The sequence below is a fragment of the Stylophora pistillata genome, chromosome 1, assembly GCF_964205215.1.
Source record: "Stylophora pistillata chromosome 1, jaStyPist1.2, whole genome shotgun sequence".
Lineage (NCBI taxonomy): Eukaryota > Metazoa > Cnidaria > Anthozoa > Scleractinia > Pocilloporidae > Stylophora > Stylophora pistillata.
In genome coordinates this window covers 9,524,634-9,550,037 of record NC_142519.1, presented here as the reverse complement: position 1 = coordinate 9,550,037, position 25,404 = coordinate 9,524,634, and the positions used below count along the sequence as shown (strand labels likewise).

General features: G+C 38.5%; 3 protein-coding genes and 1 pseudogene across 3 annotated transcripts; 1 reads left to right on the top strand and 3 right to left on the bottom strand.

Moving 5' to 3' along the window:
- Nucleotides 1-1,722: 1,722 nt before the first annotated feature.
- LOC111340100 (uncharacterized) lies at nucleotides 1,723-7,683 on the bottom strand. The gene is made up of 5 exons (XM_022946885.2): nucleotides 7,603-7,683; nucleotides 5,933-6,008; nucleotides 4,819-5,127; nucleotides 3,886-4,010; nucleotides 1,723-3,209 (listed from the first exon to the last, which is right to left on the bottom strand). The coding sequence occupies exons 2-5, from the start codon at nucleotides 5,988-5,990 to the stop codon at nucleotides 3,066-3,068; spliced, it is 636 nt and encodes a 211-aa protein (XP_022802620.2). The 5' UTR covers nucleotides 5,991-6,008; nucleotides 7,603-7,683; the 3' UTR covers nucleotides 1,723-3,065.
- An 847-nt stretch (nucleotides 7,684-8,530) lies between these two features.
- On the top strand, nucleotides 8,531-11,910 carry LOC148741159 (uncharacterized; annotated as a pseudogene).
- On the bottom strand, nucleotides 11,624-16,101 carry LOC111340091 (uncharacterized). Its single transcript, XM_088735041.1, has 4 exons — nucleotides 15,787-16,101; nucleotides 13,705-13,797; nucleotides 13,540-13,604; nucleotides 11,624-13,253 (listed from the first exon to the last, which is right to left on the bottom strand). Exons 2-4 carry the CDS (start codon nucleotides 13,772-13,774, stop codon nucleotides 13,041-13,043), a joined length of 348 nt encoding a protein of 115 aa, XP_088591167.1. The 5' UTR covers nucleotides 13,775-13,797; nucleotides 15,787-16,101; the 3' UTR covers nucleotides 11,624-13,040.
- A 741-nt stretch (nucleotides 16,102-16,842) lies between these two features.
- LOC111340099 (26S proteasome non-ATPase regulatory subunit 13) lies at nucleotides 16,843-25,371 on the bottom strand. The gene is made up of 16 exons (XM_022946883.2): nucleotides 25,189-25,371; nucleotides 24,601-24,679; nucleotides 23,899-23,933; nucleotides 23,068-23,123; nucleotides 22,896-22,939; nucleotides 22,409-22,495; nucleotides 21,889-21,984; nucleotides 21,360-21,435; nucleotides 20,810-20,889; nucleotides 19,299-19,377; nucleotides 18,964-19,010; nucleotides 18,600-18,662; nucleotides 18,377-18,457; nucleotides 17,960-18,005; nucleotides 17,374-17,444; nucleotides 16,843-16,998 (listed from the first exon to the last, which is right to left on the bottom strand). Exons 1-16 carry the CDS (start codon nucleotides 25,281-25,283, stop codon nucleotides 16,903-16,905), a joined length of 1,131 nt encoding a protein of 376 aa, XP_022802618.2. The 5' UTR covers nucleotides 25,284-25,371; the 3' UTR covers nucleotides 16,843-16,902.
- Between the last annotated feature and the right edge of the window lie 33 nt (nucleotides 25,372-25,404).

Below are 25,404 nucleotides of genomic sequence, written 5' to 3'. Positions count from 1 at the left end.
TGAGTTTGTATTTTTTATTTTTTTATTACTGTTTAAAAGAAGAAGGATGCTCTTCAGGAATCGTATATCTTTTTTAAACTAATTAAAAGTGTAATAGAAAAATCCGAGCCCCAGATGGGACTTGAACCCACGACCCTCCGTGATCTACTCGGATGCTCTAACCACTGAGCTACTGGAGACTCTATGGTGTGCAAGGGTCAATTTGTGGGCCTCGACTGGAACCGCATCGCGCGGCTACACAGCCAAGTATTGGTAAGCACCTGTGAAACTCACTAACAGCATCACGCTGTCACATTAAGGCATATCAAGATGCAGCCAACCAACCTCCAAAGTGAGCATGTAAAGATGAAACAATTTTTAGTGTAATAGAAAAATCCGAGCCCCAGATGGGACTTGAACCCACGACCCTCCGTGATCTAGTCGGATGCTCTAACCACTGAGCTACTGGAGACTCTATGGTGAGCAAGGGTCAATTTGCCGCATCTTGATGTGCCTTAATGTGACAGCGTGATGCTGTTAGTGAGTTTCACAGGTGCTTACCAATATTTGGCTGTGTAGCCGCGCGATGCGGTTCCAGTCGAGGCCCACAAATTGACCCTTGCTCACCATAGAGTCTCCAGTAGCTCAGTGGTTAGAGCATCCGACTAGATCACGGAGGGGCGTGGGTTCAAGTCCCATCTGGGGCTCGGATTTTTCTATTACACTAAAAATTGTTTCATCTTTAAATTAAAAGTGTATACTCCTAAAAAAAACTGTGGCTTACGGTTCCAAAGGGAGACCTAACCTTCCGAAACTTGTCTTTGAATGTTCTCTAAATCCGATCACGATTGCCGCCGCTTGGAATCTCACAAACGTAGTGGCTGGGATGCTAAGTGAGTTAGCAACCCAGCCGCTACGCTTGACATCCCACACCACGAAGCACTTTATGGCTGCACTCCAGCTGGCCGAAATCAGGGTGCAAGCAAAAAAGTTAAATAATGTGGCCAATGGTGTGCATTCGATAGGTGAAGGTGTGTAGCAAAGTGTATAGTCTCACTACAGGTTGTTCAGACTGTTAGACTGTTTGGTGTGATGCACGCAGCTCAAACCGGAGTAATTAGTTTATCTTTACATATACTTTCCATTGTTTAAGAAAAATATATATTTTTTTGGAATAAACTTTTGTAAAGAAACTGTTCAGTATTAAATTTTTGTATTTAAAGCTCGCTTGTCTTATGAATGGAAAAGAAATCGGCACAATCTTTTCAACGACACACCAACGAACTCTTAGAATGAAAGAAGATTCTAATGCCCCATTATACAGAGATTATTCCATAAAAAGTGCGCGCCAAAGATTTTTATTCACGAGCTGCGATGAATCAAGCACTTTCCATGATATGATGTTTTGATTTTTTACAAACTGAAGTTTTTTTCTACTGACAGACGCATTTTACAGATTGGAAGACAGCGACTGAAAAACATATACATCATTCGTTCAAGCAGAGACACAAACGATAGTGTTTCAAAGTATAAATCTCAGTCTGTATATATAAAACATAATTATGGTATTATATGCTTATTTTTCCGCAGACTTTCGTTCAGTCTCGTTCAATACATGACATAAAGCAAAGAATAAGATCGAAATTCACTTAAGTTTTGGGGGTACTCGGAAATTATTTTCTCGATTATGCCCATTTAATTTCCTTCACCCTTCACCTGGATCAGCAGGCTTCAATCATGCTATTTCATTTAAACAACATTGTTTATTCTCCACCTACAAAAATAGCTTCGTTTCATATCTGCTTGCATATTTTTCCTGCAATGAAGATTTACTTAGTGTATTAATATGATTAGAAAGTTTAGGAATTTGTTAAACCACACAACAGCCTTGATAAGCCTAAGAAATCTTTCAAGATAAGTAAATTGAAAATGGTTTACTTGCGTAGTTGCACGTGGTCTTGTGGTTGCAAGAACGTTGGTGTCAGACAAGTAACAAAAAAAAAAACCCGAACAGGTCTCAATAACGAGAAGAGGGTCCAGACTCCTCTGAGAGTTGGTAGAGAACGAGATTTGTCCCTATGGCCAAACCCGCTCTCTGGCCTTCAGTCCGGTATAAAACGGAAGATCCTAATTGGGAAATCTTTTCTGCTCTCGGAGCCTTCCAACTTGTAAGTTCGACCATCACTGGAGTAATCTAGTCATCTATTCATGGAAGTTCGCTGTATCTGTGCTGCTTTGTCTCACGATTAATAGATTAATAAACTGAGTATTGTACAGAGAAAAAGAATGCGATTTTCTTTCACATGAATTATCAGAGGTAAGGCTTCTACGAAGCTCGAGTTGTATCACAGAGTGATGTTTGGCATAAATTTTAAGTCAACTAATGTTAGTTTAGCCGGTAAATTCTACGGGTCATGAATAAATTTCTATTTCTAGAATTAAACTATATAACTTATTGAGAAGTTTATGCAAATCAACATATATCAAGTACATTTTACAAAAATATATCTGTTTTGTGATAAACAATTCCTTTTTCCCCCACTTTATCATTGACGTCTCTTTACGAGGAACACTATCGAGGCCCGCAAATTTCGTTAATCGAGAGCAAAAGAACTGCGGATTATAAGTGACTGCTCTTTACCGTTTGTACCATCATGAAAAGAAGTCTTAAAACAATACCTTTCGGATTGAATGCATCAGGTCGAAGAAATACATAAACTACATTTTGCGCCTTAAGGTAATCGTCTGTGTTTCTAGAACATCCGTGCTTGAGTCCCTAAAAGACTCCTAATAAGCTCTCTTAAACCCACTCTAACCAATAAGCATTAGCGAAAGTTGTTTTGCGGCAAAATTATCGAAAAATGTTATTTGATAGCAAGTCAGAAACTATGTATTTTCCATTTCCTTCTTTAGCCCCTTCGTAACGCCAGCTTTGCCAATGGAGTCCACTCATGGCTTGATTTTCTGCTAACCAGACATTGCAGTAAAATAGATGTGGATTCTGATTAGTGTACTCCTTCAAGAACCGTTTTCGTAAATGAGTTCGACCTTCAGCATTGTCAGATCCTCCCTCAGCTTGTCACGGTTCACGCTTTGTTGTTGTCTATTAAACGTCTTGTCATTACAATTACGCCAGCCACACCTACTGCAACAGCTACTGTCCCGCAACCGATTGCTACCACCATGTCGATTATGTCAGAAGAACGCTTAGTTCGTTTGGTTTTACCAGTCTAAAAGTACGTACAGAAAGCAAAGTTTTAGTATTTATGTAGATAGAATCACAATGTGTATTGAACGAAGAATGAACGAGAATTGCGTTTTTCTCATGACGCATTACAACGTTGGTTACTTGAAGATGTGTAAGAAGATGCAATGGACGAATAGCGTGTTCTGCAAACTGTCTTCTTGGATTTACTCCGTTTGAGCCTTTCACCAAACGTCGAGATGCAAGACTTTCATCAAAAGCCGCCAATAAAGCTAGTTGATAGTAGCTTACGAGTCCAATAGGTAAGGTATACTGGGTATCGCCGAGAACTGGTCCAACTTCTGCGGATGATTCGTGGAACACTAAGCCATCGATGCCAAACGTAAATTTTTTAAGCATATTTATGTTTTTTGTACATTGTTTTTGCTGTTGTTTTTTTATTTAAAACTGGAGTTTGGAGCAGAACTGTAAACTCGTGGCTACCAGATAATATCTAACATGCTAATTTGTGATTACATGTTTACTCAAGGTAAATTTTTCGACCAACGAAATTCCTTGAGTTGAAAAGGCTATAAATTTTACCGATTACCGTCAAAACTGCTAGTTTTTAAGAGGCCTTCTAGGCACTGCTGTCAATGACGCCACCCACTTTGAGACCCTCGCATAACAATAATTTATATAGACACAGTCATCGAGCTCACCCCAAAAGCTGTTACTGTAGTCATGTCGTCATCTGGTTTCTCAACGATGAAAGGCTCCGTGGTTTCAATCCCAGAAGCTTTTTCTTGAAGGTTCTCTTCAAGGGCAGGTTCTCCCTTGCCCTCTCCTGTGTTCAACAACACATTTGGCGTCATTCTTTGTAAGGTATTCAATAACCAAGTCATGACTTTTTTAAATGATTTTTTTGTATATTCAGTATTTATATAACAGATTAATGACTGTCTTGTTTAACTTCCTTTAGTGGAGGTGCTTATTTTGTCTCCTGGCCTTACCTCGGACCCATATTTAAGTTCTTGTTCTGGCGTTCACATTTAAAAAGTAATTGAGTGATCGGAAGCTTTAAATGAGTTGATTTTCATAAGTGTTAGGATTACTGTTCTGAAACCAATTCAGGGTTAAATCTTGCAAGATAAGTTGGCCTGCATGCCGACTCATGCCTATCGAGAGTGAATATAAAAGCGTGTACTACTTCAGAGTTCAGAGTTCATGAGAATGAGAGTCGACCAGATTAGAGTAGTTTCGATAGATAGTGAGTGTCAGAGTCAGTTAGAGGATGATCAAAGGGAAGAGGTGTGAGAAAAATAAATCTGATTGTATCGGAGAACAGAGATTAAAGGAAACTGAAAAGGACAGGCCTAGAGTCATTAGTACCTTCCACTGCCCTGCAGTAAATTTTCCCTTAGCCACAATTTAACACATTTTTTATACTTATGATAAAATATTTTGGAAGCTTTTTTTAAAAAAAAAAATAACGCATATACATATTTGTACCGTTGATGCTATCATCGTCATTATCATTGTCATTATTGTCGTCATAATCACTCATCACTATCGTTACTTTAGCATCCTACTTGTAAGGCTAACTCAACCTCTTTTGGAAAGCGTTTGCATTGAAAAGGTGGAAGCCTACTTACCTTTAGCTTCCTTTAATTTTGATTTGGACACCACTGACAGCATCGTGTCAAATTTAGAATTATCAGACTTCTTGAGGTCACATGAGTCGGAATTGTGACACTTGACTAAATAACAATTTTTGTTCACCATAAAAGCAACGTCGCATCTCTTCGATCCACAACAGTGTTTGACGCATCGGTCCATCTCTTTAATCCCTATCATCTTGTAGTACTTTCCAGCCTTAGCACCCTTACTGAGGGTCACATTGTAATTCACTGAACTTTTCCTACATGGTGTCTTATCAGATGAGATCAATTCGAGTTTTGCGTCTAAAAATTAAATGGATGATAAATGCAAGTATGTTTAGGTCAATATTTAACAATTATTCGCCGAAGGCGAGGTGAATATCATCGAATAATCCCTGAGACGAAGTCGAGGGAATTATTCGACAATATTCACCGAACCTGAGGCGAATAATTGTTTTAGTAGAGAAATTTCTAAACTCATAACATTTTAGTAACATTTATTAACATTTTATTTTAACATTTTATATAAACCGCGTGGAGCAGTTTATATAGCGTCATATAAGGAACCGCTCGACCAATCAGATCGCTGGAAACTCTTTGCTCAGCTCTGAAATTATACTAAAAGTGATCACACACCATTACTGGACTTTCACACGGAAATCAGTGTAATGAACAGAGAGAGTGATGGAATAAGGCTTAGTTCTCGAACGCTGAAATGCTAGAAATGTATCGCTTTTATTAAGGAGAATCAAAGTTAAAATTAGCGGCAGAACATCTTATAATCATAAGCCAGGTTAGCCATCATTTCCATGATACATTGAAAAAATTATCTTCATCATAACATGAAGTATAAGTTTTGTCATTTAGTGAGGAATAATTTGACTGAGAAATGAAACACAAAATGTTACGATAAAACGTCAATGTAAAAAACTATTTTCAGAGTTTTAAAAAAGGATACCAAAAGAAAGAATTTATAGATATACCGCGATCGAGATGAACAAGATGTTAGACAGGTCAAATCAGCTTAGTGCAAGCTTGCCTGGGGTATAATCTGTTGCTCCATTACAAAGAGAAAATAAAGTCACAACAATTTGTCTCTTTATCTCACCTGCTATACTCCAAAGGGAAAGCAGAAACAGGAACACAAGATTAAAAGCACACTCCATATCTTCGATTTTTCCCACCTATCGTTCAAAAAAAGAAAGAAGATCGGAAAAATTTGAACATCTTCACAACTGATAAACCAGATTGGTCAGCCATGTTCTGCGCACAATGATTAGTACAGTCTCTCTCCTTCCGATTGCCAACTCTCTCCAGCCCCCTTCTTGATCTCATAGATTTTGAACCGTGCTGGTTACAAGGCCGCTGAAATCTCTTTGTTCTTGTTGAACTGTTTTAAGAAAAGTATTTCCACCCGGTAACTTAACTTCTGGAAAGAGACAAGATGCATTTCAAATTATCCTCAACATGACGATGCTATTATTTTCACTTATGCCTGTTCTTCACTTCCAAAAAATGTACAACTGTTCGTAAACGCAACTTGCTGATTTATAGTATTGTTGTAGCCATCCTCACAATATTTAAATCTATCAGAAATTTCAGCAATGTTTTTAAGTACATGCAAGAGATCATTTTTGGTACATGAAACCATTCAGAGAGATATTCCATTGTGAAAATTCTGACATTCGTGTTGCAAGTTGCGTTGTCTTTATCAAGGTTGACACTTTGGTCTTCCGGTGGAAAAGTAGGGTCCCTACCGGATCATCGTTTTGTATTTCACGTGACCATTATTCCTAGCCTTCCATCAACATAAATAAGTACCAGAAAACTTCCAGTGAGGCTTGAAAAATTACGAGAGGGAGAAAAGGGGGATGGGGGCACATAAAATGACCTACCTACTTTTCTGTGCACAAGGAGTAGAAATACTCTTAGTAGTTCCACGCTACACTTGGGAAACTGGGAAAAGTTTAGGCAGCGATAGGCGATTAGGTTCGTGAGCTATACTTTTCGCGAATTTTCTCGGACAGGCAAAGGCGTATTAGTAGAGCAAATCAGTTCATCCACGATTGCAATGCTTCAAAAAGTTTAATTTGTCACGCTCGGTAGTGAAACGACCTTTATGTGGTCGTTAAAGATGCAGCACTGGTCAAAGAAAGAAACTTAGTAACGGATCACATTGGAGTCTCATTTTACGCCACCTTATACAGGTCAATTAACTCTGTTTTAAGATTCCCTGAGAGATGTTTGTGATCAGCACTCCGGAAAGGATATATACGTTTTTAAAAGGCTTTTAAAAAGCTGTTAAAAATTCAGATGTCTCATAATTGTTATCTGAGTAAGACTTTTAAAACATCAAAAAAAAAAAAAAAAAAAAGTGATCAAAGAGCACTAAGCACTCCAACATCCACAACTTGGCGTGTAGTTGTACAACAAACCATGAATGTGGCACCAGAACAACATCTGAACTAGCGCTGTTCTTGTCAATGTCAAAACCCCTTTCATATCAGAGTTTGTTGGATATCAATACAATTTTCTGTCTATTTCTCTTTTCTTAGTTAAAAGCTATGTGGTATGTCTCAAATATCTATGAATCTATGATGAGGTTTGGAATTTCCTTTCGGACAGTCCAGCTCTAAAATGTCACTCAAAATAAACCACTTGCTTTTGTTGACAACAATTTTCTTGTTCCCAGGATAAATTTTGCATGTTTTGAAGAGCGATGCTTCAAAATTAGTCAAAAATCGAAAAACAAAACGAGCCCAACCCGCATTTACTTACCGAAGAAAACTGCAGTATCTGGAGTGTCAGTCGAAGATGAAGTCACTCTTCTCCCTAGAGACCATTACTTATGAATCGAAGCTGGCGCATGCGTTGTAGTAAGGGTTTAATAGTACCTGTCAGTGACGACGGGTATATTATGACAGTAGCATTGTTCCATCGGTGACATGTCACAGTAATCGTGTATGCAATATTGCCTCTTGTAGAAGGAGCAATTACTGTCTTGGGTGAACTAATTCAGTGTTGCGGACAGCCGTTACGTATGTATTAAGTTAGCGTCTATTCGGGCGTACTGTCTGATTTGTTCCCGGGCTCTGTAAAACTTCATCTGAGCCAAGGACTGATGTAGATAATGTTGCAAGGTAACACTTCTGATCTCTATGGTAACAGGTGTTCGTCAAAATAAGGGGATGTTCAAAGAGTCAACACTTTTGTGCAATATCTTGGCTGTTTTGGTCATCCGTTTGGATTGTTGCAATTTTTTTTCCACGGTATTGACATGGCAACTTTGTGGCCATGAAGGGAAATTTTTTTATTTAAAAAACGATGAATTATCACAACAGCCAATCAGAGCAAAAGAAATCATATTCCAGTCCCTAAACTCTCCGTTCCGCGCTCTGTAACAGGGTTGGACCCAGATTTAAACCTCTACTGAGGGAGAATTTCGTACTTGTGCGAGGGAAGCTTTGGAATTGGAAACTCAAAGTAGATTCATTCAAGCTTCTTATCCCTGTAACCCCAAGAAAAAGGCAATTGGCCTGATTGCCAATTGGCGTTGCCTTTCGCATTTATCGGTTTAGGAACTACAGGGTAGTGGGGGGGGGGGGGGGGGGACGACGAGTTTTTTAAGAACATCGACTAAACCGTAATGGAAAATATTATTCCTAAAAAAATCTTAACTTGGCTTACCTTTTTTTTTTTATCATATGCATGCCAATATGGCTGCCACGCTCTTTAGAGCTATTGCAGTTTTCTATATATTTACCTTTATAACTATGATAACAGTCGAAAGAGCTTATCGAAATCAATCTTTAACATCAAGATGCATTAGTTGGATGGCTAGATTTGAGCTGAGAGTATCCCGGTCTCGAAATCTCCGGGTAAGAAAGGCTATGGTGAAATGGGACAGTCGAGGCATGGTTTTCCTGGCCGCCCCTGAGAAGTTTGTTGTGCTCGACATTACTGTTAATATGGATGTCCATCCACATCCTGGACCTGAAGAAGTGGATAATGACCACGGTAAACGAAAACAGAGCTCCAACTCCTCGGACTCTGCTTGTCAACCTGCAATTGGGTCAGTCAGAATCCATTGCTCTCACAATCGTGACAGGCTACTTTCGCTGAGACGTTCGGCGGGCCGACCTGCGCCTCATGTTTTCGATACCCTTAAATTCCTGGGAATTCTGAAATACAGAGGTCCGGGATTACGAAGATTGGGGAAAATTACTAAAAATATCTCTGCATCGCAACACTCCGACAGATGTCGACCCATTGAAGTTGTTAAAACCCGGCGGTTTGCTAGACCTTATCGCATCCAAGATCCCGCTAAGAACAGATATCTTACAGCTATTCCTCGGGAGCCTACTAAATCATCTACCGATTGCTCGAAGTTTGCCGTTCCCAAGTGTATGTTCATCAATATTTGCAGTCTCTCAAAAACTAAGAACAGAGTGCGTGCGGTGGTTGGACTTGAGGCTGACTTACGATCTAAAGATATTGATGTTTGTGTCGTATCGGAAACACACCTCAAACCGGCACAACCGGATGCGATTGTAAATATTGAGAACTATTCCATCTTTCGTAGAGACAGAAATTGGAATGGCAGAGATATGCGCAATAAGGGTGGGATTGCTATATACATCAGGAACAATCTTGCAGTAGAGGATGTTTACCGCTCTAGTCTTTATGAATTAATTTGTATAACTCTGCGACTTCCCAAGGGACATCGATTTGTAATATGTGGAGTTTATCATCCTCCAAAATTTAATTATGCAGAGATCGATCTAATGAATCATCTTGTAAATACCGTGGATAATGTACTAGACAAACATCCACAAACAGTTGTGTTGTGCGGTGGCGATGTCAACAAACTGGATATCAAACGCTTCGAAGAAATGTCTGGTTGGAATGCTCTGGTTAATTTCCCCACCAGAGGGAATTCTTGTTTGGACAATTGTTTCACGAACCGCACGGATCTCTTTTCAAAGTGCTATCCCTTTCACATGCTCTCCAAGACGGATCACATGGGAGTTATTTTACCACCCGGTATAAAGCTTCCACCTATCCGCCGTAAAGTATACGTGCGTGACCAAAGGGCTCATAGAAAGCGTGATCTGTATATCGCGTTAGCGAAGGAAAACTGGGATGATGTGATAGAGGAAACTGATGTCGATGAAGTGGTTGGTAGGCTCGAAAATACCATCCTAGGGCACCTGAATAGCTGCATGCCTCTGAAAACGGTGCGCATGTCATCAAGAGACCCGGGCTGGATGACTCCGCTCGTTCGATCGATGATACGAGCCACGTCACGCATATCACTCAGTAATCAAGACCGTCTTAAAGTTATGAATAAAAGGATCTCTCAAGTGATTTTCGGAAACAGAAGGGACTTCATCGCCTCTATTGGAACTCGGGATTGGTGGAAAAAAAGTGGATAAAACATCTCAGCGCCGCAAGCCGGTGATTTCTCTATCTCTTGGCCACTACGAACTCAACGCGTTAAATGACTACTTTGGTGACCTATGTACTGACCACGCCTACATAAAGCCAACACCTCTGGAGATTAGTGAAGATCAGGAAGTCCCAGAAATCTCAGAGCGACAAGTCCTGAATTCTCTTATGCGTATAAAGAAAACAGCAACCGGACCAGATGGCATACCGTATACTATACGGAAAGACCACGCCGAGCTATTCGTTCCAGTTATCACCAGGATTTGGAATCTGTCTCTTAGAACACAAGCCTGGCCTGTCTCTTGGAAAAAGTCAGACCTGAACCCCTTGCCGAAGGTTGATCTACCTAAGGGAATATCAGACTTCCGCGGAATAAATGTGACACCTGTCATCGCAAGGTGCTTTGAGAAAGCTGTCCTAGGAATACACGCAAGGGAGACCTTCGATGAACATTCTGGGATCTCACAGTTTGCATACATAGAGGGAGGGAGCTGTACCAATGCTCTACTGACTATCCAACATACTGTCAATCAATATCTTGATATCCCAGAGTGCAAAGCGGTACGCCTATTCGCTATGGATTTCAGCAAGGCTTTTGATAGTGTGAAACACGATCTCCTCTCACACAAATTGAAGCAACTCCCCCTAAATCCTTTTATAGTTAACTGGTATCTAAGCTTTTTGGAAGACAGGTAGCAGAGAGTCATTAGAAATGGGTTTATTGGTAAATGGAAAAGGGTCAACAAAGGTACCACCCAAGGAAGTGTCAGCGGGCCACACTTGTTCAATGTCTTTCTCAGTGATTTAGAGATACACTTGGACAATAAGAGCGTGCTGGTAAAATATGCAGAAGATACAACCATTATCTCGCCTGTGATAGGTGATAATGACAATTCTATCGCACTGATTAATCAGTTTTCCCAGTGGTCTAGAAGTAATGGTATGTGTAGCAATCCATCTAAGTGCAAGGAAATCATTTTCCGCAAGAAAGGTTGTACAATAGAGTTTCCGATTGTGTCTGGAATACCACAGACAAAAGAGCTTACTATTTTAGGGGTAACATTTCAGGAAGATAGTAGGTTTATAACACATATTCGGGAAAAACTAATCAAAGCAAACAAGTGCCTGTTCATTTTAAGAACTTTAAGGAAAGGAGGGTACAATCAGGCCGAAGTAGACCATCTGTTTCTAAATCTGGTTCTACCAAATATATTATACGGGCTGTCCGTATTTGGCGCTGTAAATTCCGAATTAACAACAATCCAATGTTTCTTAGATCGATGTTATAAGCGCAAGTATACATCCGACCACATTAATGTTTATGAATTGTTAGATCAACAGGACACACGTATCTTCAAGAATGTTTTTAATAATACAATACACCCTTTAAGAGCTATAATGCCAAAAAAGAAATCAACCAAGTACAATCTGAGGAAAGAGACAAGTCACCATCCAAAAATAAACACTGATAGGTTCAAAAACACGTTTGTCAATCGCTTAATTTTTAAACATAATCTATTCTTATAATTTTTATCTCGATTTTCTCTGTAATTTATATATATACCTTCTTTTAATGTTGTAACATAGGATATGTGATTATTTATCTTATGACTTAATAAAGATTCATTCATTCATTCATTCATTCATTACCTACTTGAATAACATGTCATGCGATAATCATGTATACACCCTTCTTTCTTAGTCAAAGGGAAGAGGACGGGTCTGCACAGCAGGCTACAAGTCTTGAGTAAAATACTACCTCAATCCTTTAACTTGGTCCTTCAGGGTCTATATTAATCCCCGGAGGGGGGTTCAGAGGTTTTTTTTGGGTGGGGGGAGGGCGATCACATGGTCTTCAATAGGAACGGAGGGGGTAACCACAGTCGTCGCTAACAGAGTATAAACACGTGACTGTAAAGGGGAGAAGGCGAGCCTCACTAGAATACTACACAGTCGTAAGGGAGGATTAGGTAAATTTTACTTTTTCCTATTATGTTTATTTCTCCATTCATTTATAAACGTACGATCTCGCACAACTACAAATATACAATTCTGAATTGTTTTTTATTTGTCTTGAGATTTTTGTGATCATTTCGCACGAAAGTTCTGCAGTTCCATTTTAGTTTGATCTGCAACGTCTCATTTCCTCTTACTACAAAGTTTAGCTAATTATAAACGAAACAGCGTAACGGTTCACATTTATACTACTGTTTTCACCTTCAATTACTAAATCTCTATTTAATTATATTAATATAATATAGAAATTTTCGATCAAATTAACACCCATATATAACATGAATACATCTGTGACAAAATAAAAACACCTCCAAGCTTAAGTATTTTAGAATCATTAACATCATTTAAAATCAACACATAATGGACAAACCATGTCATCTGTGACATTTGAATGATTTATGAATTTTAAATCATACGAAATATCGTTATCGTTATACAGCTATTCCATCGAAATATAATCAAAGTATAGTATTATTACGGACTGTGAAGCGAGTTTTTCCGATATTGGACAACTTCACCACCTCACCACCTCACCACCTTTTTTGCTTTTAAGGACACCAGCACACTTTACATCGAAGCCGAAAAAATAAGAAAAAAATTAAGGGCTATGAGTAATTTAATCTTCAAGCCCTTTTGAGTTAATTACCTCACGGACACCATGGAATGATACATCATTTCCATTAAATTACGTTAATTCTCCATTACATTCCATCAAATGAATCATTCAATGATAAATTGTCTTCAATGACCAATCACAGCAAGTCATCAGGGGAGTCACGTGCAGCCGCATCCTTTTTGGCGCGAAGATAACGCACAACATAAACCACAGTCGCCAAGCAAATCCAGCCGCCTGCCACTGCGCAGCCAACGCCAACGGCTAAGACGGAACGGTAACGACCACGCTCGGCCCTCCTGTTATGACGGCTGTGAGCCTCACGGCTGCGGTGATGTCGCGGGATTTCCGACTGGGAACAAACAAATGAGGCAAACATGTTATTCATCGCTTATAACACTGCCTTTTTTCAGGGTGGCTTTTAACTAAAGGTTTAATGAGTGAACAGATTTAGATAGCTGGTCACGATGCAGCATCGAGGCTATTGAGATGCGCTCTACAATGAAGATCTTTTTCTGTTGAAAATTTGTCTTTTTCCGTTTCCTAAGTAATGAAAAAAACTGAGTAAGAGAAGACAAAAACCTTTTAATTTCACGTGCGGGTTTAGTAAATATGATGACACCAAAACAAGTCCTCACCCTTTGAGACTCCTTCTCCTCTTCACCATCGGGCAAATCTTTTTCTTGAATGGCTCCCGATTTGCCTGAGGATGAAATAAATTCGTTATATAATCAAGTAGTGTTTAAAATGAATTGATAGCTGAGGACAGCAAACCAAAAATCAAATCAAAAGATGTAACTTACCATCCCCATAGTGTACTGCAAGAAACAAAAGAAGAACAACTGTAACCGAGCACCAAATCGACAAGTGCATTATGGGATCGAGAAGCTACATCGCTGGAAAAAGAACAACAACAGCACATCAATCACCTGGCCCCGGTTGTTCAAAGGATGGACAACGCTATACACTGGATAAATCTCTATCCGGTGGATAGCGCAGTGCGTTTTGGTAACACTTATCCGCTGGATAGCGATTTATCCGTTGGATAGCGTTATCCGCCCTTTGAACAACCGGAGCCTGGTCTAGAGTTTTATTAAAGTAGGTGTACTTCAGACCCATTTGCCGACGGGTTCCCTTTTTTCCACAGTTGTTTTCACCAGTAGTTCATCTGTTCCCTTACCCACTTGTCATCAATACACATATTCTCAAATCCTTTATAGAGGATTGGACTAGACACCGACTGATAAGCGCTCTAGACGATTGGAAAAACTATATTTAACAATTGGTTCATGCTTTAGCGTGCACTATCGAGTTATGGAGCACGCGGGAAGTTTGGAGAGCACGAAAGAAGCGTAAGAGTTGCCCGAGGCGATAGCCGAGGGCAACTCTAGCTTCTTGAGTGCTCTCCAAACTTCCCATGTGCTCCATAACTCGATAGTGCACAGCTGAAAGCATGAACCAATTGTTTTAGAACATAGCCGGTAGAATTGTGCATCAAATCCGACGGGAAAAATGGACAACAATATCAGTTAAAGCGAATCGTGACGGCGCTGATGCCGAGTCTCCTTTTCCTTTGTTTTTCTCTTTTTCTGCCTCATTTAAGAACTCTAGCCCAAGGGAAAAGGTCGAAACATTGTTTTCGTTTTCGGACTAGTAGGCCGTGTTTCTGTTTGTATCCATTACTGTCGCAAAATAGATTATTTTTCCCGCGCTAACAATCGGCCGCTCGCGCGAAAAAAAAATTTCTGGCGAAGCGATTCGCTGACGCTGTCAGTGTGCACTATCGGGATTTTGAGCACGCTTACAAATATTGAATTTCATTGCGCGGTTGTGCTAGCTATGTTCTAAAATCTCTTCCTCAACAGAACATTCCCATTAGCAGCACCGAATGGTTGTTTTCTCTTTTAGAAAATCACTGATTACAATCAAATGTAAAGCCGATAAATAACAAAGTATATTGGATTCATTCCAATTGGAAGGATAAGCGTCTGACACCAGTTGTTTAAAGGTTGGATAACGCTATACACTGGATAAAACTCTACCCGGTGCATGATGCGGCTATACGTTCTGCTATCACTTATCCGCCGGATAGGGATTTCTCCGTGGGATAGCGTCACCACCCTTTATACAACTAGGCCTTGTCTATCACAAAGGCGAAATGGACGATTTGAAAATAATGATAAAAAAAAAAAAAAAAAAAAACACTACCGCAGTGAACACTAATATGTTCCTGGAAATAGTCAAACATGTCTTAAGGAGTTTCCTCATGGTTGGAACTGGCTGACCGGACCGGTTTAGTCAATGACATAACCCCGTTCTTTATCAAGACTAACAGAAAAAGTCAGCCAATTCCAAATTGTAGTTCCAGTTCTCATGAATTTTTACTAAAATCGGGGTAAAATATCAAAAGTGACACCAATTTGAACGATCAGTCACAGCCAATGGAAAGCGCCCTTAGTTCGTGATTCTGCGCAATGTGTTGGAAACCATCAACATTTAAAAAATGGTTTATTTTGATTAAATTCGCATAATTACCTTTCTCAGAATATCCACTAAGGGACGAGGTACATTTTTTATTCCACCCTTATATTTTCAAATGTATCCCAGGCTTACATCTTTCGTACCCTTTGGTTGTGTTTCGCGTAATTAGATCAAACTAACGCTAGTAGGTAAATGTATGAATAAAATAGCGTTAGAACAACCCCTGAAAGATAAAACTCTTCAATCGTGCTATAAGCTACGGTTGTGAACCAAAGTGCTACAGTTTCTCGGGGGAAATTTGCTGAGTTTTCTCGTCTTCGGTTAGGTTATCTTCAAATTGGCTTTTTTACCATTCCATGAGATAAAATTTTTTGTATTTTCAAATCAACAACCATCTTACTTACAATTTGCTTTGATTTTCCTGTTTTTAATCTTCTTTCCGCCACAGATCTCTCTCCTTGGCTTCTCCCTTTGAAGGAAATGTTCTTACACTTCTCTCTATCACACTTGATTTCTTTCTCTTTCCTTTTTGCATTGATTTCCTGGTAAAGCCACAGTTTCTTTGTTCGAGTCTCCGATATTGTTTTCTTACAACCCTTCTGTGATGTTTTGGAGTTACGTGCTCTTTCTTAAAATGTTTATCTCAAAACCTGCAATTAGAAACGGAGAAAATCTCCGCTGTTGTAAATATTTGTTAGAGTCACCCGCGCATTCAAAGGACATCTTGGAAAACAATTGCGTCGGAAATAGGCCTATATTTAGACATTGGTTATGTAAATAACACGTGTTCTCCATCGCACGTACATTTATCTGCCTATAACTTGTTTCAGATATACAATACACACTTTTCACCTAATGTACCTGTGGACGCAAAGGTTATATCTCGAACCATTCCCTAATACTGTCAAAACATTTCAACCACTTGGTACCCAGTCCCATCGGCCTTGGCCGGGTAGCTCATAACATGCAATCATTTCGTGCGAAGTCTCACTCTTCTAGTTCTGCAGCACGGATCGACAGCTGTGTTCGCACCTGTCTTCTTCAATTTGGACAGAAACGCGTTTTAGTCCCCAGTAATTCGTGCTGTTGACTTAATGCATCGTGGCTCTGGGAGCTCTGTTGTTGTTACTTACAATCGCAGGCTTATTTACAGTTATTTGAATCGGATATATTTCGATTAAGCAACATAGGGTAATTTGTGAATTTCGTTCGATAGCAGCCTCAAAACTATCAGTCTCTCCAACCATTCAATAAAGGTTAATCTTAATAGTCTTCTCAGCTCTTACCCTCAAACCCCACACACAAACTTTACAAAACCGTTCGATTCTTGTGTCAAATTTGCCTCCTGGTCTCAAATTCTGGAGACACAATGTAGCTAAAGTTTGGAAGTTATCACGCACGCTGTTTTCCATCCCATCGACGCCGAAAGACTTGCATACACAATAAAGTTTGACAGCAAATGACCATTAAAATGTTGTTAATCTTTATTTGACACAATTACGAAAGCAGAGAGATCTATATTACACAAGGAGCTCGGGACCTTGATCTTCAACGGAGTAGACTTGAGTCTTGACTTTGTCACACCACTCCGATAACCGATCTCTCATGTGGGCAATCTGTAACAAAATAAAACAACAACCCTAAATAATATGTCATATTAATTAAGGTACATATCCTTGGGATTAATTTGTTACGCGATAAGAAGCTTCCAGCCTGTTATCTATTTTACAGGAAAGAAATTGTTACAGCTTCACCTTTTTCGGGTTGCGTGTGTACTCTCCTGAACGATCAAACTACACGATCGCCGTTGCTACCGCATTCAAGCGACTTACTATGGAAAACACTCTACTTGTTTCCAACTGAGCAATTACTTTTCATTCGTGGCATGTTATCTATTTCGCATGAGCTGATGAAAGTTACCAAACTAAGGAGGTTCCTTTCAGCATTGGAAAAACACTAGCACTAAATATGAGTAAAATTATTTCATTCACCTGAACTAGGTCCAGAACCCTTGGTTGCACCCAAGTCATGTGAACCATCTGTTCAACCTCATCGATGGAGCCTGGTAACGAATGACAAATCGTTTGTCAAAGAAGAAAAAGTGGGACTACATGTAGCTTATTATTAAATACGAAAAATGGGTAATCGACCTTGTTCGAGTTGTCTCTCATGGTTGATAACAAATATAATTTCCCCTAACGGATGACTAAATCCTACGGAGGTTTGATGCTTACCCTAAGTGGAAATTAAAGGTACATTCAGACATCAACGTGAGAAACTTTAGAACAAAATAATTCCTCAAACACAGGGGTGGCAATCCATGTGTACTCCCAATGAAAGACAACACAGCCCACTGATGAAATTCTGTGAACATGTCAAACTTCCCCCAAAATGCGAGGTGGACAGGGACATAAACCCGAAAGACTGACAAAAGATGTTTTGGCATTTCCTTCGTTTATATCATTGAAGCTTTCATTATAAGCTAAATTTCTTTACATCTAAAGAACTCTCTTACACGGACTACAAGTACAAGAATTGTCAATGACTTTAAGTACAGATATATTATATACCACTCACCTTTAACTAAGCCAAGAGATAATGCTTTCATAACAAGAAGTTCAACCTGATATAGAGAGAGTGAAAAGGATTTAAGTCTGATCCCTTAAATGTCGACGATTAATGTAAATATTCGTCCCTGATGCATTCAATCTCCTCTCTCTCAGAGATGACCAAGGGCTGACTTGGGGTAACAGGACAAAGAGGAGAGAATCCATGGAACCAGGCACAAACTCAATTCCAAGTTTACCCTGGTCTAAAAGGAAGGAAGGAAACTGCATACAACTACAGTGTACAGATACACTTGGAAATCAGTCAAATAGTCCCTTGCTGGGAGTCAGAAACTTTGGAACACTTTCAAATAGAACCAAAATGATGGGGGATACTTACACAGTCACTTAGCCTTTCAGTTAACAGCCTAACTGTCCATTTACTCACCTCTTCAAGAGGCAGCTGTGCTTCTTTTGCTATCATTTCAAATGAGAGGTTTCTGTCATTGGAAGGCCTTTTGAACGTAAGCTGTGATAATGAAAGATGACTGTCACGACAAAACACAGTATTGCTGCATGTACTTCTATGCTATTTAGGCCAAATGGCAGAAGATATCAAAATTCATCGGTAACTGAAAAAGATTGTTTCATGAAGTGAAAACAGAACTGACCTCCATCAAACAAAGCAAGCTGATCTTCTGTCGTAGGGCTTTGTAGCTGGCATTCAAATCTGCCTGTTTAGGAAAAGGAAGAAAATAATTGACTGTGCATTATTGATATACATTTAAAGGCATGCTACAAAGTTGATAAAGCATTCTTGAATAAAAAATCTTAAAAAGAAACAAATCTGTTGAAGGCAAGGACATACATTGTAACTTTTTCATATAAGTTCTCTGTACTAGGGAGACAAAGTGTATTGCAAGAGGCAGGACTGGTGTAAATGTATCTTGAATATCAGTAGGAATAAAACACAGGTTCAATCAGATCAAACTATGATGCAATTGCACAGAACTTTTTTCTACAATTTGGCTTTACCTGTTGTTGCCAGTGACGCTTCAAGAGTTCAAACTGTGCTATGTCTCCTACAAAAAGATAGATGGTCAGGTTGAGATAAGTGATAAGTTCAATATCATTTTTATTTGAATTGTGCTGAAAAAAAGGTCTAAAAATGTCATACATGTACTGTACATGTATAGTACAACACAGTTCGTATTCAGTCCCACATGGTAACTTCACAGTTTATTGTTATACCTAACATTGAAGTACGCCAGTACTTTACAATGTAATTAAAGTAAAAAACTACATATACATGATTGTATACTTGTGTTAAATTCTTTTTTAACATAAAGTACCATACAGCTTTTACTCACCACTATTAAAAGCAAAGAGAAGCTCTATCAGCCAGCCATGCTCTGTTCCATGGAGAGACTGTAATACTGGATGTGCCAGCTGAAAAGCATATATTTATTATTCATATTATAATGTTCAGCCAACATTCCAGGCTAAAACCCCTGTATCATTTTGGTGTTCATGATAAGTAAAAACAAAATTTTCAGTGACCAATAATGCAAAAAATGTCACATTTTTTGTAATTAAGTTCCAAGTTACAGAGGTCCTACATGTGTACCGGTATTAATTAGTGTTTACTGTCTCAACCAAGTTAAGTGAAATAATTAATTTTAAAACATTTGCATGAAAAATTGTTTGCTCTCCATTTCCCAGTAAATATAATTAGTCTTCTTTTACCAAATCCAAACACAATAGTTGGGTAATTATTTTAAAACAAAATGTGTTGTCAGCTACCCAATCCGTTAAGCAGCAGTGTCTTTTCCTCTTACATGTGTGGTCAAACCTGTATTAAGTGGTCACCTGTGAGGAATAGTGGGGTGACCACTAAATCCAGGTTTAAAAGCAAACAACTTGCCCGCTGTTTGTGCATAATATTTGTCCTAACAGTTCAAAAAAGAAACTTAAGTTAATCTGCAATGCATTGAGGGCATTTGAACCCAAAGTACTGACACACTGATTCTGGGAGATATTAAACAAGGAATAAATTTGACTTGAGAGGTTATTGATAGTTTTATTTTAGTGTTTATGCTTTATGACCACTGCCCAGTTAGCCCAATGGATACTGCGTTGGACTGTTATGCGGGAGGTTGAGGGTTTGAGCCCCGGCCGGACCAACACTGAAGGTCTTAAAATAATTGAGAAGAATTTGCTACCTTACTATGACCTCAAGAAATGGTTAGATATTCTAGTCTTCTCGGATAGGGACGAATAAATGGAGGTCCCGTCTCCTGCAGGGTTGGGGTAGGAGATGTTAATTTCCCACACACGAGATTACTGTGTGATGGATGTCCTCCCCTGGGGTGGGATGGTGGGTTTGTATTGTTGTGAAGGCGGTAAGTTAGATAACTTATTGGGTTAATTACGTCACCTTCATTAAATAAAGAATATTGTATTGTATTGTATTGTAAGTGACCATTCAATACAAGTGGAAAACGAAACAAACAGGATGTTGGGACTTAGTCAAGAGTGACCGCAACTGCTTAAATAGAGGTGACCACTTAACAGAGGTGAAAATTACATTGATTAGGGACTCTGACAACCTGGCCACAGTTTAATAAAGGGTGACTACTTCATATGGTGTTGCTAAAGGGTCAACTGTATTTTGTCATCAACAACAATTTTCTTACTTAACTGGTAAGTTGATGAAGAAGGAGCAATTAAGAAAAACATTTGACAATAAAAAATTGCGATAAAATATTCCTAAAACTATAAAAAAAGCTAAGTTTCCCACTGAAAAAAAAAATACATATTCTGAGTAATGGGGACAACTCACAACATTGTGCACTTATTTCATATTGTGGATTTAACTTACCAACTCTCCAAAGTTGTAAATATCATTTCCCAGTAGGGCAGCAAGGGACAAGTGTAAAGCTCTATCAATTTGGTCTCCGACTGGTAACAGAAAAAGAGACAATATTTAATATGTAAACTTGGTAGCATTAGTCTAATCACTTACATTTATTAACCTTCTCAAACCTAAGAGCTCAATTCCAGTCATCCTCCTCAGTGTCTGCCAGATGCTTCTTCTATGTTAATTTTGAGAATTTGTTGTTTCAAATGATATCCAGATGCTTAGTATTGCATACACATATGTTGCATGCTCTGTGTGGTTGCAAAGAAGCACACACTCATTCCACCTTAGTGCATGACAAAGACTAGCAGTACACATAATTATAGCAGTTAAACCATTACAATCAACAAATAATAGTGACTATCTTGTGAGACAAATAGTTTACATTCCTATAAACAGGAACACGTCTCTTGTACAGAACCATTATACTGTTCAATGTATCAGATTCTACATAAGATGTACTCTGCATACATCTGCTGTAACTACAGTGTTAGAGAAACTTGAAACGTACTTTTCATGGCACTAACTTCCACACATCCCAAGAAACGCAGTGCATCTCTGTAGTAGTCATTATATGAACCAGTGATCTATGGTAATAGTTCATAAATCATAAGTACACAAAGTAAAAAAAGAATTGTTCAGTGTTTAAACTAATGTCAAACTTTTTGTTTTAGTTCAAACCTAAAAAGAAATGTGAAAAGACCTGAAAGATGTTCATGGAGGATGACATGAGAGAGATGATTGAGGGATGGTTGTATGAAAATGTACACTGGTGATGTTTTTGCTTCTAAGCACTGTTACCTAAAGCACAGTAAAAGAGTTCTGATTTAACTTTCATACTCCTGAATTTTCAAGTAATAATACCATAAAAAAAAACTGGAGAATGATATACAGAATAAGTACAAGTACAGCAAAAAATTCCCATAAAGTTACTTCTTTAACTGTGGTAAGCCACAAGTGCCATTATCGTGGCACCTGTGTAGCTAACAGAGGAAGGAAACAACACTTAATAGCAATTGATTTTAACTTCTCTCACTCACTTTGTGATAGTTGCTGCAGAGTTCATAAAACCTGCCGTGAACTGTAGTAACCCCATCAATAGTTTCCAGCATCCCTCTAGCTTGTTCAATTAAGGCCTTGAAAAATAAATATACCTTATTAACCAAGTGCGAGGGCCGTACTTGGAGAATATCGGCCTGAGGTCTTGACAGCACGGACTGAGGTCCGTACAAAAAAGACAGGGGGCTGATATTCTTCCAGTACGGTTCTGAGCAAGCTTGGTTAATACGAGATTTATTATATGACTGAAGTTCAAAGGGACACAAGTGCAGTATCATTCGGGACCGTTGGGAAAGTGCCCGGTCCAATACTTAGAGAATATTGGACCAGCAATAGAGCATTTTGATTGGTTGATTTTAGTCATTGGCCCTCTGACTGCCTGAGTTGTGTAATAAATGCATATTAACAGCTGTGTCATATATCTTAGGGACAAGGTTATGGTACTTTCTTAAAGTGACATGTACACTCTTACTATCAATAAAAAAAGTTCTACTAGGGTACCTTTGTTTCTTCCATTTTTTTCTGTTGAAGTTTAATATTCCCAATCGCTGTCATACAAAGAACCTCTGCCTCTACATCATTTTTAATCTGAAAATTGAAAAAAAATTAACCTTTCCTCTGACAGTCACGTATGCACTTTTACAAAAGTGACTAACAATTGCTTTCATGCATTTGTATATCACCATGTCCTTGGAAGACAACAAAGCACAAATACAATATCATTTTTGTATTGTAGTGCAAGATACATTGTTTTGTTTTCTTTTGTATTTTTTAGGTTAAATAAATTTTTGTATGTAAATCTTCTCTGTTCAATTGCATAAATAACCTATAACCAAAAAAAAAAAAAATTAAAAACAGGACAGTAGCATTAAAGACATCCATTTTTTACAAATCAGTTGAAATTCAACAAGATTGTGTTCTTATATCAAGTGCTTTGGCATATCAAACTAAAGTAGCAAAGGAGTACAATGAATACACCCACACAAACCTTTTCCTTCTCCCTCTCTAGAAACTCAATAGCAGTTTCTGGTTCTGACAAAAATAAAAAAGATAAACTGTACATGAAAATAGAATTTTATGTGATTTGTCATAGCCTCTTTACTATTAAACTTACAGATATGTCTGAAGATCACAGAGGTACAACTACTTTTACAACCTACCTTTTATTTCCTTTATCACAAATAACACAATTTCCATGAGTGAAAGCATGTTTATTCTGTAATACAAAATATGGAAGTTGTAATGTTCAGACTTTTTACATTATAGTCAAGCTTCCACTTATAAGAACTGGACTGCATGAAACAGCAATTTTTAACTCTGGTCTATGCAGTAGCAAAAGTGACTACACTGTACAAGAATTATTACTACATCATCTGCTTTTCATTTCCAATCTGAAGTTTGAGTTATTTTGGGTCTGCTGTAAAAGCATTGTAGTCAAAATTATTTCCACATTACAGAGGTTCTCTCCAGTAGAAGCCTTTTTTATCATATTACATCATCTACTCTTTATTTCCAGTCTGAAGATGGAGTTATTTTGTAACTGCTGTGAAAGCATCATTGTCAAAATTATTTCCATATCACAGAGGTGCTCTCTAGTAGAAGCCTTTGAAATGTGCATGTATATTGTTAAGCAGTGGCTGTTCTTTGTTGCAGGTCCCTGGCCGGACCAACACTCAAGGTCTTAAAATAATTGAGAAGAATATGCTTCCTTTCTGTAACATCAAGAAATGGTTAGATATTCTAGTCTTCTAGGATAGGGACGAATAAATGGAGGTCCCGTCTCCTGCAGGGTTAGGGGTAGGAGACGTTAATTTCCCACGCACGAGTATACTGTGTGATGGATGTCCTCCCCTGGGGTGGGTTGGGTGGGTGCTTACAGGGCCGTTCTGAAAACCACTTCTGTGAGAACGCACCCTGTCTAAAGATTATTATCTATCTGTCTAAAGATTATTATCTATCTATCTGTATATTATGTACACTTTATGTCATACCTATGTTCAAAGTCTGCCAGGAAATTTTCATACATCTAGAAAAGAGAGCTCAAGGTAAATACACAATGACTAACATAGGTATTAGTCTTTTAACTCCCAGAATTGATTGACATATAACTTCTCCCTGTAAAATCCATAAATTATCCAGCAAACAGGTAATAACTTGGATAGAAAAGTTTTTTGATCCAACACCAAATTCTGGTGTAGCAGCTAGAGGAAAGACAATCAGATCTTGGGAGTTAAGAGGTTAAGAGGTTAAGAGGGGTTTCATTAAGGGTCAGGCACTGAGCAAATTGACTGGCTGCAAGGATGGATTTGCCCACCTGGTTTGACCATCTAGAGGAAGGTTTTTCGGATAAAGATGTTCAGTTCAAAGAGTTATGCCCACCTTTTAAAACCAGTTTCCTGCTGAAAACATTAATGAAACCCCTGGGTTAACAGGTAAAAATTTCTCAACATTACAATGAACTGACACAATTTTCATCAGTTACTTTTTTTTCTTAACTTTAGCTGACTATGGTACTTGCTTCTTGACAACTACACACATAATAAAAGACTAAATCCAAACAAATCCGTCTACATGCATATTTTGTCCTTCTTAGGAAAATGGGTCTAAAATATATTACACTGAAAATGTATATCACAAATTTTCAGTATTTTAAATGTGCCTAAAGGTGAAGACAGTCCAAACTGAACAATTACCTCTACAAGTCCTCCATATTTGTTAAAGTAGTCACTCTTGACAAACTCAGTAAGTCTCAAAGTCAATTGATGCCATAGCCTAAAAAATAGCAAAATAAATCACTTATCGTCCTATAATTCTTCATTAGCAGTTTAAAATAAATATTCTGCAAAGACTAGAAATTCCTACGGTATCAACAAAATAAAATCGAGCTTATCAATTAATAAAACACAATACTTATCGCTTTGAGCTGCACTCATAGAGGTAGGATTATCAATAATAAAGAAGTAATTTTTGTTCAAAAGCATTGAGTTTGATGCGTTATCGTATCTTTAAAAATAATCAGATTACAAAAAATCGAATAACATGCGCACAGGACTACGACATTTCCGTCATTTGGAAGGAGACGAATGTGCATCTCTAAATCGAAGTAATCCAAAAGCCTGCTTAAGTGCCCATGAATCGCTAAAACTTCATATAGAAGTGGTAGAAATTCTTCGATACCATAACCAAGGACAATTGCAACACCGAGCTTGAGTCTGAGAGACTAGAACTCCATTAATGACCAAGCACTTCATCTTAAACAACTCAGAAGCGAGCAAACTTACTTTTTCTCGTACAGTTCACCGAGATGGGCCCAATCTGGTGCCATAGCTCCCCCTTCACTTTGTTTCCTGCTTAAGTATCCTTTGACGTCCCTCATCTTAGACGAAATATTGAGTAAAACTCAACACTAATCCTGTAAAATTTTTTCAAAATGGCGTACTCATGGAACAACTTGAGCCATCGGTTGACTAACCAGCGGTAGATTTAGGTGAGAAGAA

Bases quoted from the DNA above. Each gene is read 5' to 3' on its own strand.
- LOC111340099 (XM_022946883.2), bottom strand. From the start codon at position 25,283: ATGAGGGACGTCAAAGGATACTTAAGCAGGAAACAAAGTGAAGGGGGA. The intron at 23,934-24,600 runs GTAATTGTTCAG...TCTCTTTTCTAG, and splicing joins AATATGGAGGACTTGTAGAG to ATGTATGAAAATTTCCTGGC. The intron at 21,985-22,408 runs GTACCCTAGTAG...TTATTTTTCAAG, and splicing joins AAAAAATGGAAGAAACAAAG to GCCTTAATTGAACAAGCTAG.
- LOC111340100 (XM_022946885.2), bottom strand. From the start codon at position 5,990: ATGGAGTGTGCTTTTAATCTTGTGTTCCTGTTTCTGCTTTCCCTTTGG. The intron at 5,128-5,932 runs GTGAGATAAAGA...TTTAATTTTTAG, and splicing joins TTCCCTTTGGAGTATAGCAG to ACGCAAAACTCGAATTGATC. The intron at 3,210-3,885 runs GTGAGCTCGATG...ACGTACTTTTAG, and splicing joins CTACAGTAACAGCTTTTGGG to ACTGGTAAAACCAAACGAAC.
- LOC111340091 (XM_088735041.1), bottom strand. From the start codon at position 13,774: ATGCACTTGTCGATTTGGTGCTCGGTTACAGTTGTTCTTCTTTTGTTT. The intron at 13,605-13,704 runs GTAAGTTACATC...TTTCATCCTCAG, and splicing joins TGCAGTACACTATGGGGATG to GCAAATCGGGAGCCATTCAA. The intron at 13,254-13,539 runs GTGAGGACTTGT...GTTTGTTCCCAG, and splicing joins AGGAGAAGGAGTCTCAAAGG to TCGGAAATCCCGCGACATCA.